Consider the following 12,265-nt stretch of genomic DNA (forward strand, 5'->3'; position numbering starts at 1 on the left):
TAAACAGAGTACCAAAGCACATAAAAACAAGCACAAAAACCCTCACTCTTACCTCCGAATTAGTGACTTTATCTGCAATAGAATCCATTGTCTTGCACAACCCTATCAAGCCTCCACGCTGGCTAGTTTAGACCTACCAACAGACTAGTGGCACTAGCCCGAATGCAACATATAAATTAATTGATTCAACTAAAATGAAAATGATTAGAAACAAAAAACAGCTAGGATGCTCGCTAGTAAGTCTTCTACCGGTTTGAGCATTTCCCTCTCAGCTTTCTCAAAATTCCATTCAACTCCATTTTCAGCAGCAATTTCTTTCAAAAGATGTAATTTTATCTCTGTGCTTGGTGCTCTGGTTCATAATTTCTCAATTATCTATGATAACAAATTAGCACGCTACAACAAATTTAATATCAAATTTTCAACTAAAAAAGTGAAGCCTGAATGAGCTAATTTCTCTAGAAGGATTGAAGTGATAATCTTTACTTGCCTACCTATTAACCCTGCTATTAGGATGTAGCTCAACTGCAACTGTAGTGAACTCAGGACCATACTTTGCAGAAAAAATTGAACGAACTTCTTGAAGCTCTGGCAAGTCTGCACACCTCGGTGTAGCAAAAATTAAACTTGCTATGGCTTCTTTCAAATCATTAGGGCATGTCCTAAAATAGTCAGAAACTAGATAAACACATTCAGTTATAAGGTCCAACCACTTTATAAATAACCATAATATTTTTGGGTCTTTGTGATATACAAAAGCAGATAACAGGTTAAAATTCAAAAAGGCATTCAAGGAATCACAAATCAATTACTTTTTCTTTTCAATGGCCATGATTCTTTCAGTCACAAGATAGCAAAAACCTTCAATGAGAAAATATGCATCCAATATGTTCTTCTCCTTGAAGACATGCTCCACCTGCAAACAAAAAATGTAGCTTCAGATTGGAAAGACATTGCATATGATCTAATCATAGTCCACATACAAAATCACAGATGACAAATATTTTCACAGATCTTTTTAATCAGATAAATTACACTGATTTTGATAACCCATTATTGCTTCTAAATTCTAATGAACCATCTTCTCTAAGTACTTGTAAATATTATGCAAAATTAGTATTGGACATGCTAAATCAACAATTAAGTCAACCAAGAAAAAATATTATATATCCAAGAAAGGCCCTGCCATGAAAATAGAACATCCAACTACCAAGTAGAGTAGATCTGAATCTTAATTCACTGTATTTAATATAGATGAGCTAAGTGCAAAAGTTGTTAGCAGATAAACAGTGACAAGGCAATATTGTGAACAATCCTACTAGATACAAAAAAGATTGTTTAAGAAAATCACCCTTTGGTGAGCTGAGTTGACAATTTCTATAAATTTTGTTGATTTTTTACCAAACTCGGCAAATATAACTAGATTCAATTTTCCTCAAACTTGGTGAGTCCACAGTGCAGTGAACTCAACCAGTAGCACTATATATTATAAACTCAAAACTGATTTTTGTCTATTCTTCACATTTGTCTTTATTTCAGATTCTCAGTGAGGGTTTTGGGCTATCAAATGTTTTGGTGCATTTAGAGACCAAAACTTGGGATCTTTTGAAAAACATTCCAGTGTTTAGAGACCAAAATTTCACTGGGGAGTACAAATGCTACATTTTTAGATCATAACTTTCTTTGGGTAGCATTTTTTTGCAAGGGAGGCACATTGGGAAATAGATTCTATAATATCCCTAAGGAAAAATAACAACAATAAACAAAGCATGCATAGCAAAAGCAGCACAAAAAATTCACACAGAATTAAATACTCGGAAATACCCCAAAAACTGTGTAGGTGAAAGGTGTGGGTCGGCAGACCTGCACTTATGAACTAATTGTATATAATACATAAAACTTGGGTTATAAAGGAAAGGGGAGGAGAAGATTAGGGTAGCTTTTCTCATGAAAGAACTTACCAAAGGAAAAATATTGCAGAGATTACCAAGCTTGTGCTAGATTTGTAGAGTTAATAGTTTGAGAATGCTATATGCATTCATAATCCACCAATATCATAGTCTCAGAGGCCAGGGATTTGTATAGAATCCCAAGGTTGGCAGGGGTACCAGTGTCACAGACCTAGTCCCTAGATTTCCTTTCAAGGGTAGGTAAATTGGAATAAATTTAGTGCTTACCACAACCACAGTTGAGTCAAGAGAAGCCTTAATGACAATGTACTGTGCCCAAGCTGAATTCAAAGAGAAAGTCAGAAGATGACAAACCCCACATTTTGGTTGCTCTAAGATGTAATCCAGGTGGAATCTCTGTCACAACTACCAAGCATTTTCCAGACTCTAAACAAGGTCTTAGGACCCACCCTCAATTGATTGTTTGTCACATCCAATTATGCAAATATTGTGGATGTAAAAACAAAAACAGTCCACTGTGAAATAAAATGAGAATGATGTCACCTGCAATGCATCTTACATGAAGGTGTCAAATGATGGGAGATGGGCTTGTGGTCTAATGGTGAACTAGAGAATTTACCAGATGCAAGTGTCACAAAATCCATCCTTGCTAGCTACGACAATTCTCTTGTAGTAGTTGTTAACTGGGATGGCTTTGATTTGGATCTCATGCTTGGAAGGTGTTGACGCTTATCCATGATAAGCCACAGTTAGATTATTATGTCTGGACATCTCTATATGAAATGGGATTTAATTGTGTCAAATGATGGGACATGAGATTGCAGTCTACATAGCAAAGTGGAGAATTTTTCCACATGCAGTTCTCGCAAGATCTATTCTTGTTAGTTACTGTAATTTTATTGCAGTAACTATTTATTTCACAAGATTCGTCGAACTTCAATCTTGAGGTTTGAAATTCGGCAAACTTGAAAAATATTTTGAGGTTTGGTGAATCTTAGCGAACCTCATGGCCATTGACAAAGTCCATATAGCTGAAACTCATAACCTCATGTCACAGCTCAAGCTCGTAATCTACTTTTGCAATATCCGAGTCCATGATAACATTATTTTAATATTTATTAATGTTGATTTCTTACAATTTTATGATATATATATCTATATATATATATATATATATATATATATATATATATATATATATATATATATATATATATATATATATATATCTATATATATATATATATATATAGATATCTATATATATATATATATATATATATATATATAAGCAAACCTCATCTGAATCTCATAAAAAAAACTCAAACAAAACCTAATCTTTGACAAACCAAACCATGTGACTTAGGTAACTATTAACCAGGTTAGCTTTAGTTTGGATCTCATGCCTGGTGGGAGGTAATGATTGTCCATGTTAAGCCATAGTCAGAATTTTGTGCCTGGGCAGTGATTTTCAGCTATTAATAAATAAATGTTTACTTCACAATTGTGTCATAGAACATGAATTTGTGAGATTGCAACTTCATAGGTATATTTTGTACTCTAAATATGTATTATAAAATGAAGTAGGCACTTGAAGACATGAAAACCGAACATGTTTCCTTGATTATGATGTAAATGTATATTTAGTCACTACATTTGGAAAAAAATTTTAAAATCACCAAATCTCACTCGATTCAAAGAATTTAATTTAATAGATGTGAACTCAACATGGCAATTTTTTAACAATATATAAATCAATTATGGAGATGTTTTCAGCCTTGAGATTGAATATGATGATTTTTGGGTCAAATCCAAATTAAGAAATACATTTGTATAGTTTTTAGTTAGAAAATATGATGTTATAAACATAGTTACCAGGTCCAGGTCCAAACCTATCTCAGGTTTGGCTCGACCCTCTATACCAAACCAGTCTCTACTAAACCTCTCAGCCCTCTATCAAAAACTACTAGAAAATAAAATCTAAAAAATACTTAACGAAGCTTCTTTATAAATGAATTGGTTGGCCCTGCAGCTCCCTCAACATGTGATAAGCGACACCTTTCTATTCCCAAGTCAAGAAAGCTTGCCTTGCTCAATTTTTGTTAGTATTTCAATGTTACTGGATGTGAAAGAAATCATAGTACACACGAAATAAATCCATACTAACAAGAAGAACCAGGGGCTAAAAGATTATCGAATTTTGTGTCATTATGTAATCCAGGTGGAATCTCTGTCAAGGCTACCAAGCATTTTCCGGACTCTAAACAAGGTCTTAGGACCCAGTGATTTGTTTGTTATCCACCCCTCATGATGCTCAGGAATTTTCTAAGATTTCAAACTCAAGATGAAACCCATATTCTCCATGCTTAATGTCAATAAATGAAACCTTCTCCACCATATGCCATAATTCTCGTCATCAAAGCCTTTCTCAGCCGAAAACAATAAAACCCTAATTATTATATAAATCACAAGAATAATTCTCTTTAGCCCACAAAATGAAAACTATTAAAAATACCTGGAATGCTTGTCCACATTCAAAGTCGGTAAACAAACCCTTCTCTACTATATGTCAGGCCAATAGAACAAAGGTTGTGCTCTTTCCCAATAGAATAGAGGTTGCGCTCTCGATTATGGGCCACGATACTCCCTTCCTGAGGTTGCGAACAGAAGTTGTGCTCTTGCTCAACAAACTAGAGGTTGCGCTCTAGATTACTCCCACGAGCCACAATACTCCATGGGCCACAATACTCCCTGCTTGAGGTTGCAAATAGAGGTCTTGCCGAACATAACAGAGGCGCTCTCTATTACTCAGAGGTCTCGCCCAACAGAATAGAGGCACACTCGATTACTCCTACGGCTGATACTCCCCGCCTTTTTGGCCTCCACATGGCCAATATTTGGTATAAAAAACACCTTATAATATATATATTATTATATAACATAGAAAACCCCTCTAACCCCTTGTTATATAGTCAATATATTATTTTATGTTTTTCTTATTTTTTATGCCCCAATATGAATGCACATGATATCATATTGGTTCCTCAGTGAAGCCCCCATGGGCTAAAGGGGTTTACAAATATGTGGATAGCATTCATTTACCTAGTTATCAAGTGGGAACAATGAATATACCAATCCTTATCAATCGTAGCTAACCAATGGCAAGTTGCAACACATAATAATAGATTTTGTATTGGTTCCACCTAGATCTCAAAGAGGTAATGACACTAGTGATTATACCTTTTTTGGATAGTTTCTCCATGAGTAATGGTGGGGGGGGGGGGGGTGATTGGAATCTCTCCAGCTATCTAAGTGATGATTCATGTCAACCATTGTTGCTTTCATTGAAGTCAACATTGTTGAATCTCTATGGAATGAAGAATTGGGGATATGAGCGACCGATGAGTATAGAAAGAAAGCATACACAAGGTAATCTTCAAATACTAATTGGACTAATATTCATTTTGAGATTCTACAATTGGAAGTTCCCTTGGATGATCTCTAGTAGTAGTAGTACAAAATTATTCTGAACGTATCTATGGAACCTCCTTTTTTTCTTGAGTATTTGGATCAATCCCAACCTTTGATAGGTTGGGATTTGGGGTTCTTCTCTAGCCTCTCCTCTATTGGAATCAACTCTATAACACCCAAATTAGCTTTTGTGCTTGAATTAGTGACCTTGTCTTCTCCGAGGAGTAGTGTTGGATACTTTATTTTACCTGAGGGTTAAGAGACTACTTTATGAAACCCTACTTCTCTTAAGTGAGGGAAGAGATCTAGCAGCTGCTAGTGAATTAGCCATATTAATGGCAGCCAATGCACTTGAAGGGAAGTTGCACACAATTGGAGTGTTGTACACGAGTCTAGTTTTTATATGAAGTTCTATTTCCTTCTTCAAAGTTAACATTCTATACTAATTTGGGCATGTGTATGTGCTCAAATGTGGTTCAACCCTATCTAGATATCTACCTATTTTTCTCCCTATTGCCTTAAGAAATTCATTGTTCCAGTGGTTAAGCATAGAACGTACCATTGTTATCTAAAATTAACAAGATGACTCTATATTGTTGATTATTATAGCCACACATTTTGAAAATGATATCCTCATGTTTCCCATCAATTGTGTGTCACAATGGTTGTTAGATGCAGGTTTCTTGACAGTAACCACATCTCCAAATGGCAGGTTATTAATGTCTGGCTACCCATCAATCCCTATATTATGGGGAACATAGCAGGCCTCTTTATTTAGAGAAAGCTTCCCAACAGTGTTTGAATATGATTCCTAGTCATTAGCTATTCTTTTATCATCAGGTCTGTAACTTCCCTTTCTCTTTGCTGCTTCTGAGGATACCCATGATTCCATTTTCTTTATCACTTTCACAAGGTTTTGTTATAATATGAAAATTTTGAGCAAATCATCCCTGTCTTAGAAACATTTTTCCTAGTTACCTTAAGCCTTTTGATTTCAGCTTGATATTACTTGGTTTTAATCCTAGAACTGACCAAGAGCATGGATATGATACCACTAATAGTCCATCTCAAAAAAATTTCAAAATGTCATTGTGTCTTCTGCATTTGTTGGTTTTTCTTTAGTGAGAGTATTTGTCAAACATTTTGATAGTAGATTGATGTAGGAGTATTTTCTTGTTTGTCACACATTAATAAGGAGAAAGGACCAAGAAACTGATTACATGAATAACCCAACCCATAAATATAAATTATAGGGAACCCAACATATTACTTTTCCACTGAGAGATGTATGCTTGTTGGGCATGGGATCCCCCCCAAGGCAAGTTTTGGGGCTTAAAGCCTGAGTTTTGACTAAGTCCGACATAAAGACTCTGCTATTTGTGGGTGTGGAGCGTGAAGTTGTAATTAAGTCATAGGGTTGTCCGCCCTTACTTTTGTAATGTAATGTTGTCTTGAGAGTTCTACCCATGGTCCGTAGACCATGGGATTGTATAAATAGAGCGAGACTCTAAGTGTAAGAAAAATATAAGAGGAGATAGAATATCTAATGAGGAAGCATTAAGTCTAAGTGTAAAGTCAAGTCTTTGGGTCGTAGAGTAGGAGAAGTCTATGCAGCTGAGTGCACAGAGGCCTAGTAGTCCGCAGCTAAGTGCGCAGACCCCTGCAGTTGAGTGCATAGTGCAGGTTGAGTCTGTAACCGATTGAAGCATTAATGAAGAGAAGTTTTAGATTATTGCTATGTATCTTTTCCTATTTTATGCATTGAATAATATTGGGTATGAATTGCAAGTTTACTATTTATTTGCTGTGCGAACTTATATGAATGTGTTGAATAAGTGAATATAAGATAAAGTATCTGTCTACGCGAAGATAACTAACTATTATAAGAAGATAAGTAAGAGCTGCAATGTAACTTGGGGTAATAGAGTAGATTGTTACTTTAGCAGCATGAAAGCTCCTTAGCCCTTGGTTAGGGCTGCACAAAGGCCTTGCAAGTCGATATAGTGCGCGAAATGACTTGCGCAAGGGTATTCACAGTTGGACTAAATCGACCCCTCATACATCTCAAGGGTGCAGAAACTTGGTTCCAGCATCCCCCCATACTACTTAGGGTGAGACCTCAGTTCGTGCTCCGCGGACTGTTTCCGAAAGGGCTAGTAGTACAGGGATTTGTTTGGCGAAATAACTTCGAACCTGGGTCAGGCTCCATCAAGCCAACAAATGGTTCTGTTGCCAGGACCAGAATCTACATAGAGATGTCTGATGTCATATCATTGGAATCCAACTAAGAAGGAAATTGAAGGTTGGTTGGACAGGAGAATCCATGAGTTTGCGGTGCATGAGAACAGGATTCTGCGACTATCAAAAGAAGGGTGGTTAGACTACTACCTATACACAGAGATCTACGAAATTTTATTTGCATCTTTCCCTACTGAGCTGTATGAGTGGATCGTGAAGCTAGTAGATAGCCAAGGCAGGTGGAAACTTGACAATCCTATTGTGTGGACCCCAGCGTTGGTGCGTAGAATGGAAGCATCAAAGGATAAGATCGTGCACTTTGTTGACCACTAGCTTGATCAGATTATAGGAGGATTCATTACTGAGTTTGTGGTAGATACTTCAGTCAGCTATAGCAAGCAGGGTGACGCTTTCTCAAAGGACTGCGAGGTAAGTACGTAAAGTATTTGAATACTTGGATTAAAATGGTATTGTGTGAAAAGAGGGTTATGCAATTACCTTGATGTCTAGAGCTATGCGAAGTGGAAAAACCTACAAAAACAAAGGGAGTAAGGGACTAGAGAATAGCCCTTTGATTTCACCTCCACGAGGGGACGAGGAAGAGCTTGCAAAGGTCTCATCGAGAAGTGCAATCAATTTGATAAGACAGAGGATTCTGTGCATGCCACCCCCACCCACACCACCACCAGGTTCACCACCTTCACCCTCATCTTCACCCATACCACCTCTACCACCACCGCAAGTTAATATGGAAAGTGCGATAAAGTTTCCTATGTTCAAGGGAGTAGGAAATGAAGATCCGAACCAGTTTTGGTTCATGATAAGGGTTGTATGGGAAGCGCAAAATGTTACAGATGATAATATAAAGAAATTGACGTTGGTCAGTGCCCTGCAGGAATGCGCGCTGACCTGGTATATTAAGCATTCTAATGACAATCCAAATGTGGTGATTGCGGATATCTAAATTGCATTGAACAGATAATTTAGCAGGTCGAAGTCAGAGGCATGATCGATCATTGGATTCAAAGATATCACAATGTTACTAGGGGAGACTCCTTGGTAGTTGGATCAGAGACTGAAGTGCACAATTCGTGGAGCTAATATGACTTTGATGGATGGACAGCACCGCAAATGTTTTGTAGCATCGTTGACGCCACATTTGAGGAACGTGTTGTCGCAACAGAGGTTAACGACTCAAGTAGAGGCCTTGGATATCACGATGAGGCTGCATGAGACCCCGATATAGGTGTTGTAGGGAAAAGTATCCAACTCGGATGACCCTATCCCACTCTAAGGGTGATAGTACCTTAGCAACAACTGTAAAACAAACTACTTAAGGTTTACTTCTTTATGAAAGCAAAAGAGAATGGAGAAATGCACTAACCGTTGCCTTGCGCTTAATGTCGAATCCAAACTCTTCTCTTTGGCTGCTTGCTCCCAGCTCCTTGCTCTTTTGCTGGCCCAGCTACAATGAGATCCTGCAAAATAACAAAGAAGGAAACTACAAGAAGCATGCAATCATAACTGGTTCAAGGATTAATGTAAACCAAACATGCAATTATCACAATATATTATTGAAACAAGAGCATATAGAAGAACCTCAATAGCTTTTATTAATGAAGAAGTAAAGGTTCTGAGAGTATTACAACCATTGAAGGCTCCAATCCAGCAACACCTCCCAGCAGAAAGAATTTCTTCTCTTCACCTCTCTCAAACAATCACCCAATAGCTCTATAGTGAAACCAACAGCATATCATTACTTTGCACCAAATTCCAGCCTCCTGAGCTCATAGGAGAGAGCTCAATATATAGATGAATTGAGAAAGGATGAGTCAGCTTGCAACTGATGTGTAGCTGCCTTGTGTCCTCTCTCTCTTCAGTTAATCTTTAGTTGATCTTCAGTTCTTGAGTCCACTTGGAGAACCTTGCTTCCACTTGGAGAAACAGAGCCTCTGACTCATCACAAGGCGAAATCCCTGATCCAAGTGTCATTTTTGGAAGATTCCAGAGCAATGACTCATTGTGCCACTTGTCCCATCTCGCTCAGCGCAGGTGGCCTTTGTCCCACTTGCTTTGCAACGCAGGTACACCATGGAGCAACTGAGTTTCAGCGCAGAAACCTAGTGGAGCACCTGCTTTGATTTCAGGATTGCTTGTTTTTGAGTATTTTCAGCTGGAGAACTGATCTGAGAGCTGTTGGTTTGCTGACCTTGTTCCTCTAGGGGTAGGAACATCATGTTTAGGGAACTTTGGATCCCTTGGATTATTGACAATTCATGTCTGTTGCTGTAAGGCACAAAATTGTCTATAACAGATGCCCCCTAAAGTATGAGGTCGTTTATCGGGTGAAATGCTTTATTGAGAGGATCCGAAGTTCATTCAATCTGCTGAGAAGTGTCCTGTAATAAGATACAATACAATACATTATTTTTCATACATTTTCATGATCTAGCTGAGGCGGGCATTCCCATGCTCAGCTTTATAAATACATTTTGGTACATAGAACAGACGATCGTCTGATTGTAGACTGATAATTCTCTGCTGAAATTATCATCCTTTGAGAAGGATGATCATCTGCTGTAATGATGTACATATCAAATGTCTTTATGTCCTGAATATATATCGCAGCCCGGATGGATGAAACTAGATCCGGGGTCTTCAATCTCTTCCGATCTTCACTCGATGTACAAGTCGATCCATGTGAGAATTTTTTGAAGTCGAACATGGAAAGACATCGCTTGATTACCGGTCAATGATGTAAACCGTTAACAAGCGCGAGAGGAATCACCGATAAGGATGATGACCCTCAAGGTACGGCAGTACAATTCACATGGCGGGAATAAAGGACTTGGCGTCGACCACCATGCAAAATCTTCTGGTCGAAGGTCATTGATGTATACCTGTCGCCGGAAGTGAGAAACTTGCCATTGAGGCATGCAAGCTTCAAAGTACTGAAGGGGGTGTTCCTAGATCAACTCCTTGGATAATGAGCTGATGTCGACAAGGAGCGATCCGTCAAAGGAGGGCCTTAATGAATCCCAAATCAATGACACGGAACGGAGCTAGTGATTGTGATGAGGTGAAAACAAACTGTGATGTATGATTCAGGGTGGCGGTCATGAAGTGGATGAAGGATAATGTATGGCAGTGGATGGGACACGGTTGACTCTTTGCAGAACCACATCTCTTGAACATATAACGACACTGATGTGATGGATTGGTAGCATTACCCCAATTGTGGATGGTGTGGCGAGGACCATGGTTATGAGACCGGTGAATGAAACAACCCAACCCGATGTGATACGGAGGACAAAGTGTCATGTTCAAGAGCGACTTGCTACCATTAATGCTGTGAGGTTCTCCCAATTTTTCCCCAGTCATTGCTGACCAGTACCTCTTTATTTTTGTCAAGCTTGAGGAGGATAACATATGCTTGTTCTATAACCTGCCCTTCGGGCAAGCCCATCGCTATGTTTTAACGAGTCTAGCGATAGGGAAACGCGTTCTCGTCTAAAGACAAGTTTGTCGCTATTTAATCATTTTAACGAGTCTAACAACAAGGAAAACTCGGTCCTTTTCATTTTTAGAGAGTCTAAAAAGGTACGGAAAGTTAACTCCAAAATTCCTTTTTCGTCTTCTAATCCCTTAAGTCCGAAAAAGTATAAAACCATACAGAAGGGATGAATTTTCGATTTCTTTAACGAGCCGAACAAAACAAGCGCTCGATCTTTTTGTGCAATAATCCCTCAGGTCCAAAAAGATTAAAATCTAGAGGAGGGATAGCTCTTCCGGTCCTTTTAACGAGCTGGAAGGCCAAAACTCGGCAAACTTTTCATATTTTACGAGTCAGTGAAAAGAGCTCAAAGAAGACTCGTCTTTTGAGGAACGAGTGATAAACGGGGATAGCAGCAGATTCCAGGTACAGGTTGGAATTTTCCAATCACGGCAGTGTCACAAGGATGGCTAAGTGAAATCACTCTTCGCAGTTGTTCCTCAAAATGGGTAAACACACATATGGAGATGAACGATTGGCCAAAATGAACGGATGGAGGTGATGGCATATAAACACGACCAAGGGCTTTTAATATGGCTTTCAAAGGTTACTTTTCTCGATGGTTATTTACCGGTTCATTTTTTCTGAGTGAGCTTGAACTGCTAGGGAAAGATTGCTCACAATTTATGTTTATTTTTTAACGAGCATGAACTCTGCTAAAACTGCTCAATTCTTGCATTTATTTTTTAACGAGCATGAACATTGCTAAAACTGCTCAATTCTTGCGTTTATTTTTTAACGAGCATGAACATTGCTAAAACTGCTCAATTTATACCAGTCTTAATACAAGGAATGCCTTAGGTGAGGTAATCTTATTTAAGGAGTGATACCTCACTAATTACTCCAATTTGGCAGGTTTTAACTTTTGCCTTTCATCCCTTTTTTATGCAAGCTGGAAACGGCTAATCCTACGAGTTTAACGGGTTAGACCTACAGGTTTAAAGGGAGGACCTAAAAATTTAAAAAAATAAATAGTCGTCCCGTGCTTGCACTCCAAAAGGTTTGCATGCCCCCAGGTATAAAGTATAATTTCGAGATTCTGTCCTCTTACTTATTATCCGAAAAATGGTTTTGTTCGCTGCCGCAAACTAAA

At 38.2% G+C, this 12,265-nt stretch overlaps 1 protein-coding gene across 1 annotated transcript in view; it reads right to left on the reverse strand.

Annotated features, from left to right (window-relative positions):
* Positions 1–204: 204 nt before the first annotated feature.
* The window catches only part of LOC149178997 (uncharacterized), a 76,880-nt gene continuing 64,819 nt past the window's right edge, over positions 205–12,265 (reverse strand). The window contains exons 2-4 of the mRNA XM_089422318.1: positions 813–916; positions 495–662; positions 205–352 (exon numbers count right to left, since the gene is read on the reverse strand). Of these exons, the coding sequence (XP_089278444.1) occupies positions 205–352; positions 495–662; positions 813–916 (420 nt within the window). The remainder of the gene's footprint in view (positions 353–494; positions 663–812; positions 917–12,265) is intronic.

The sequence above is a fragment of the Pinus tabuliformis genome, chromosome 4_1 (assembly GCF_031772625.1).
Source record: "Pinus tabuliformis cultivar Carrire ecotype Pingquan chromosome 4_1, CPIR1, whole genome shotgun sequence".
NCBI classification, from domain to species: Eukaryota; Viridiplantae; Streptophyta; class Pinopsida; order Pinales; family Pinaceae; genus Pinus; species Pinus tabuliformis.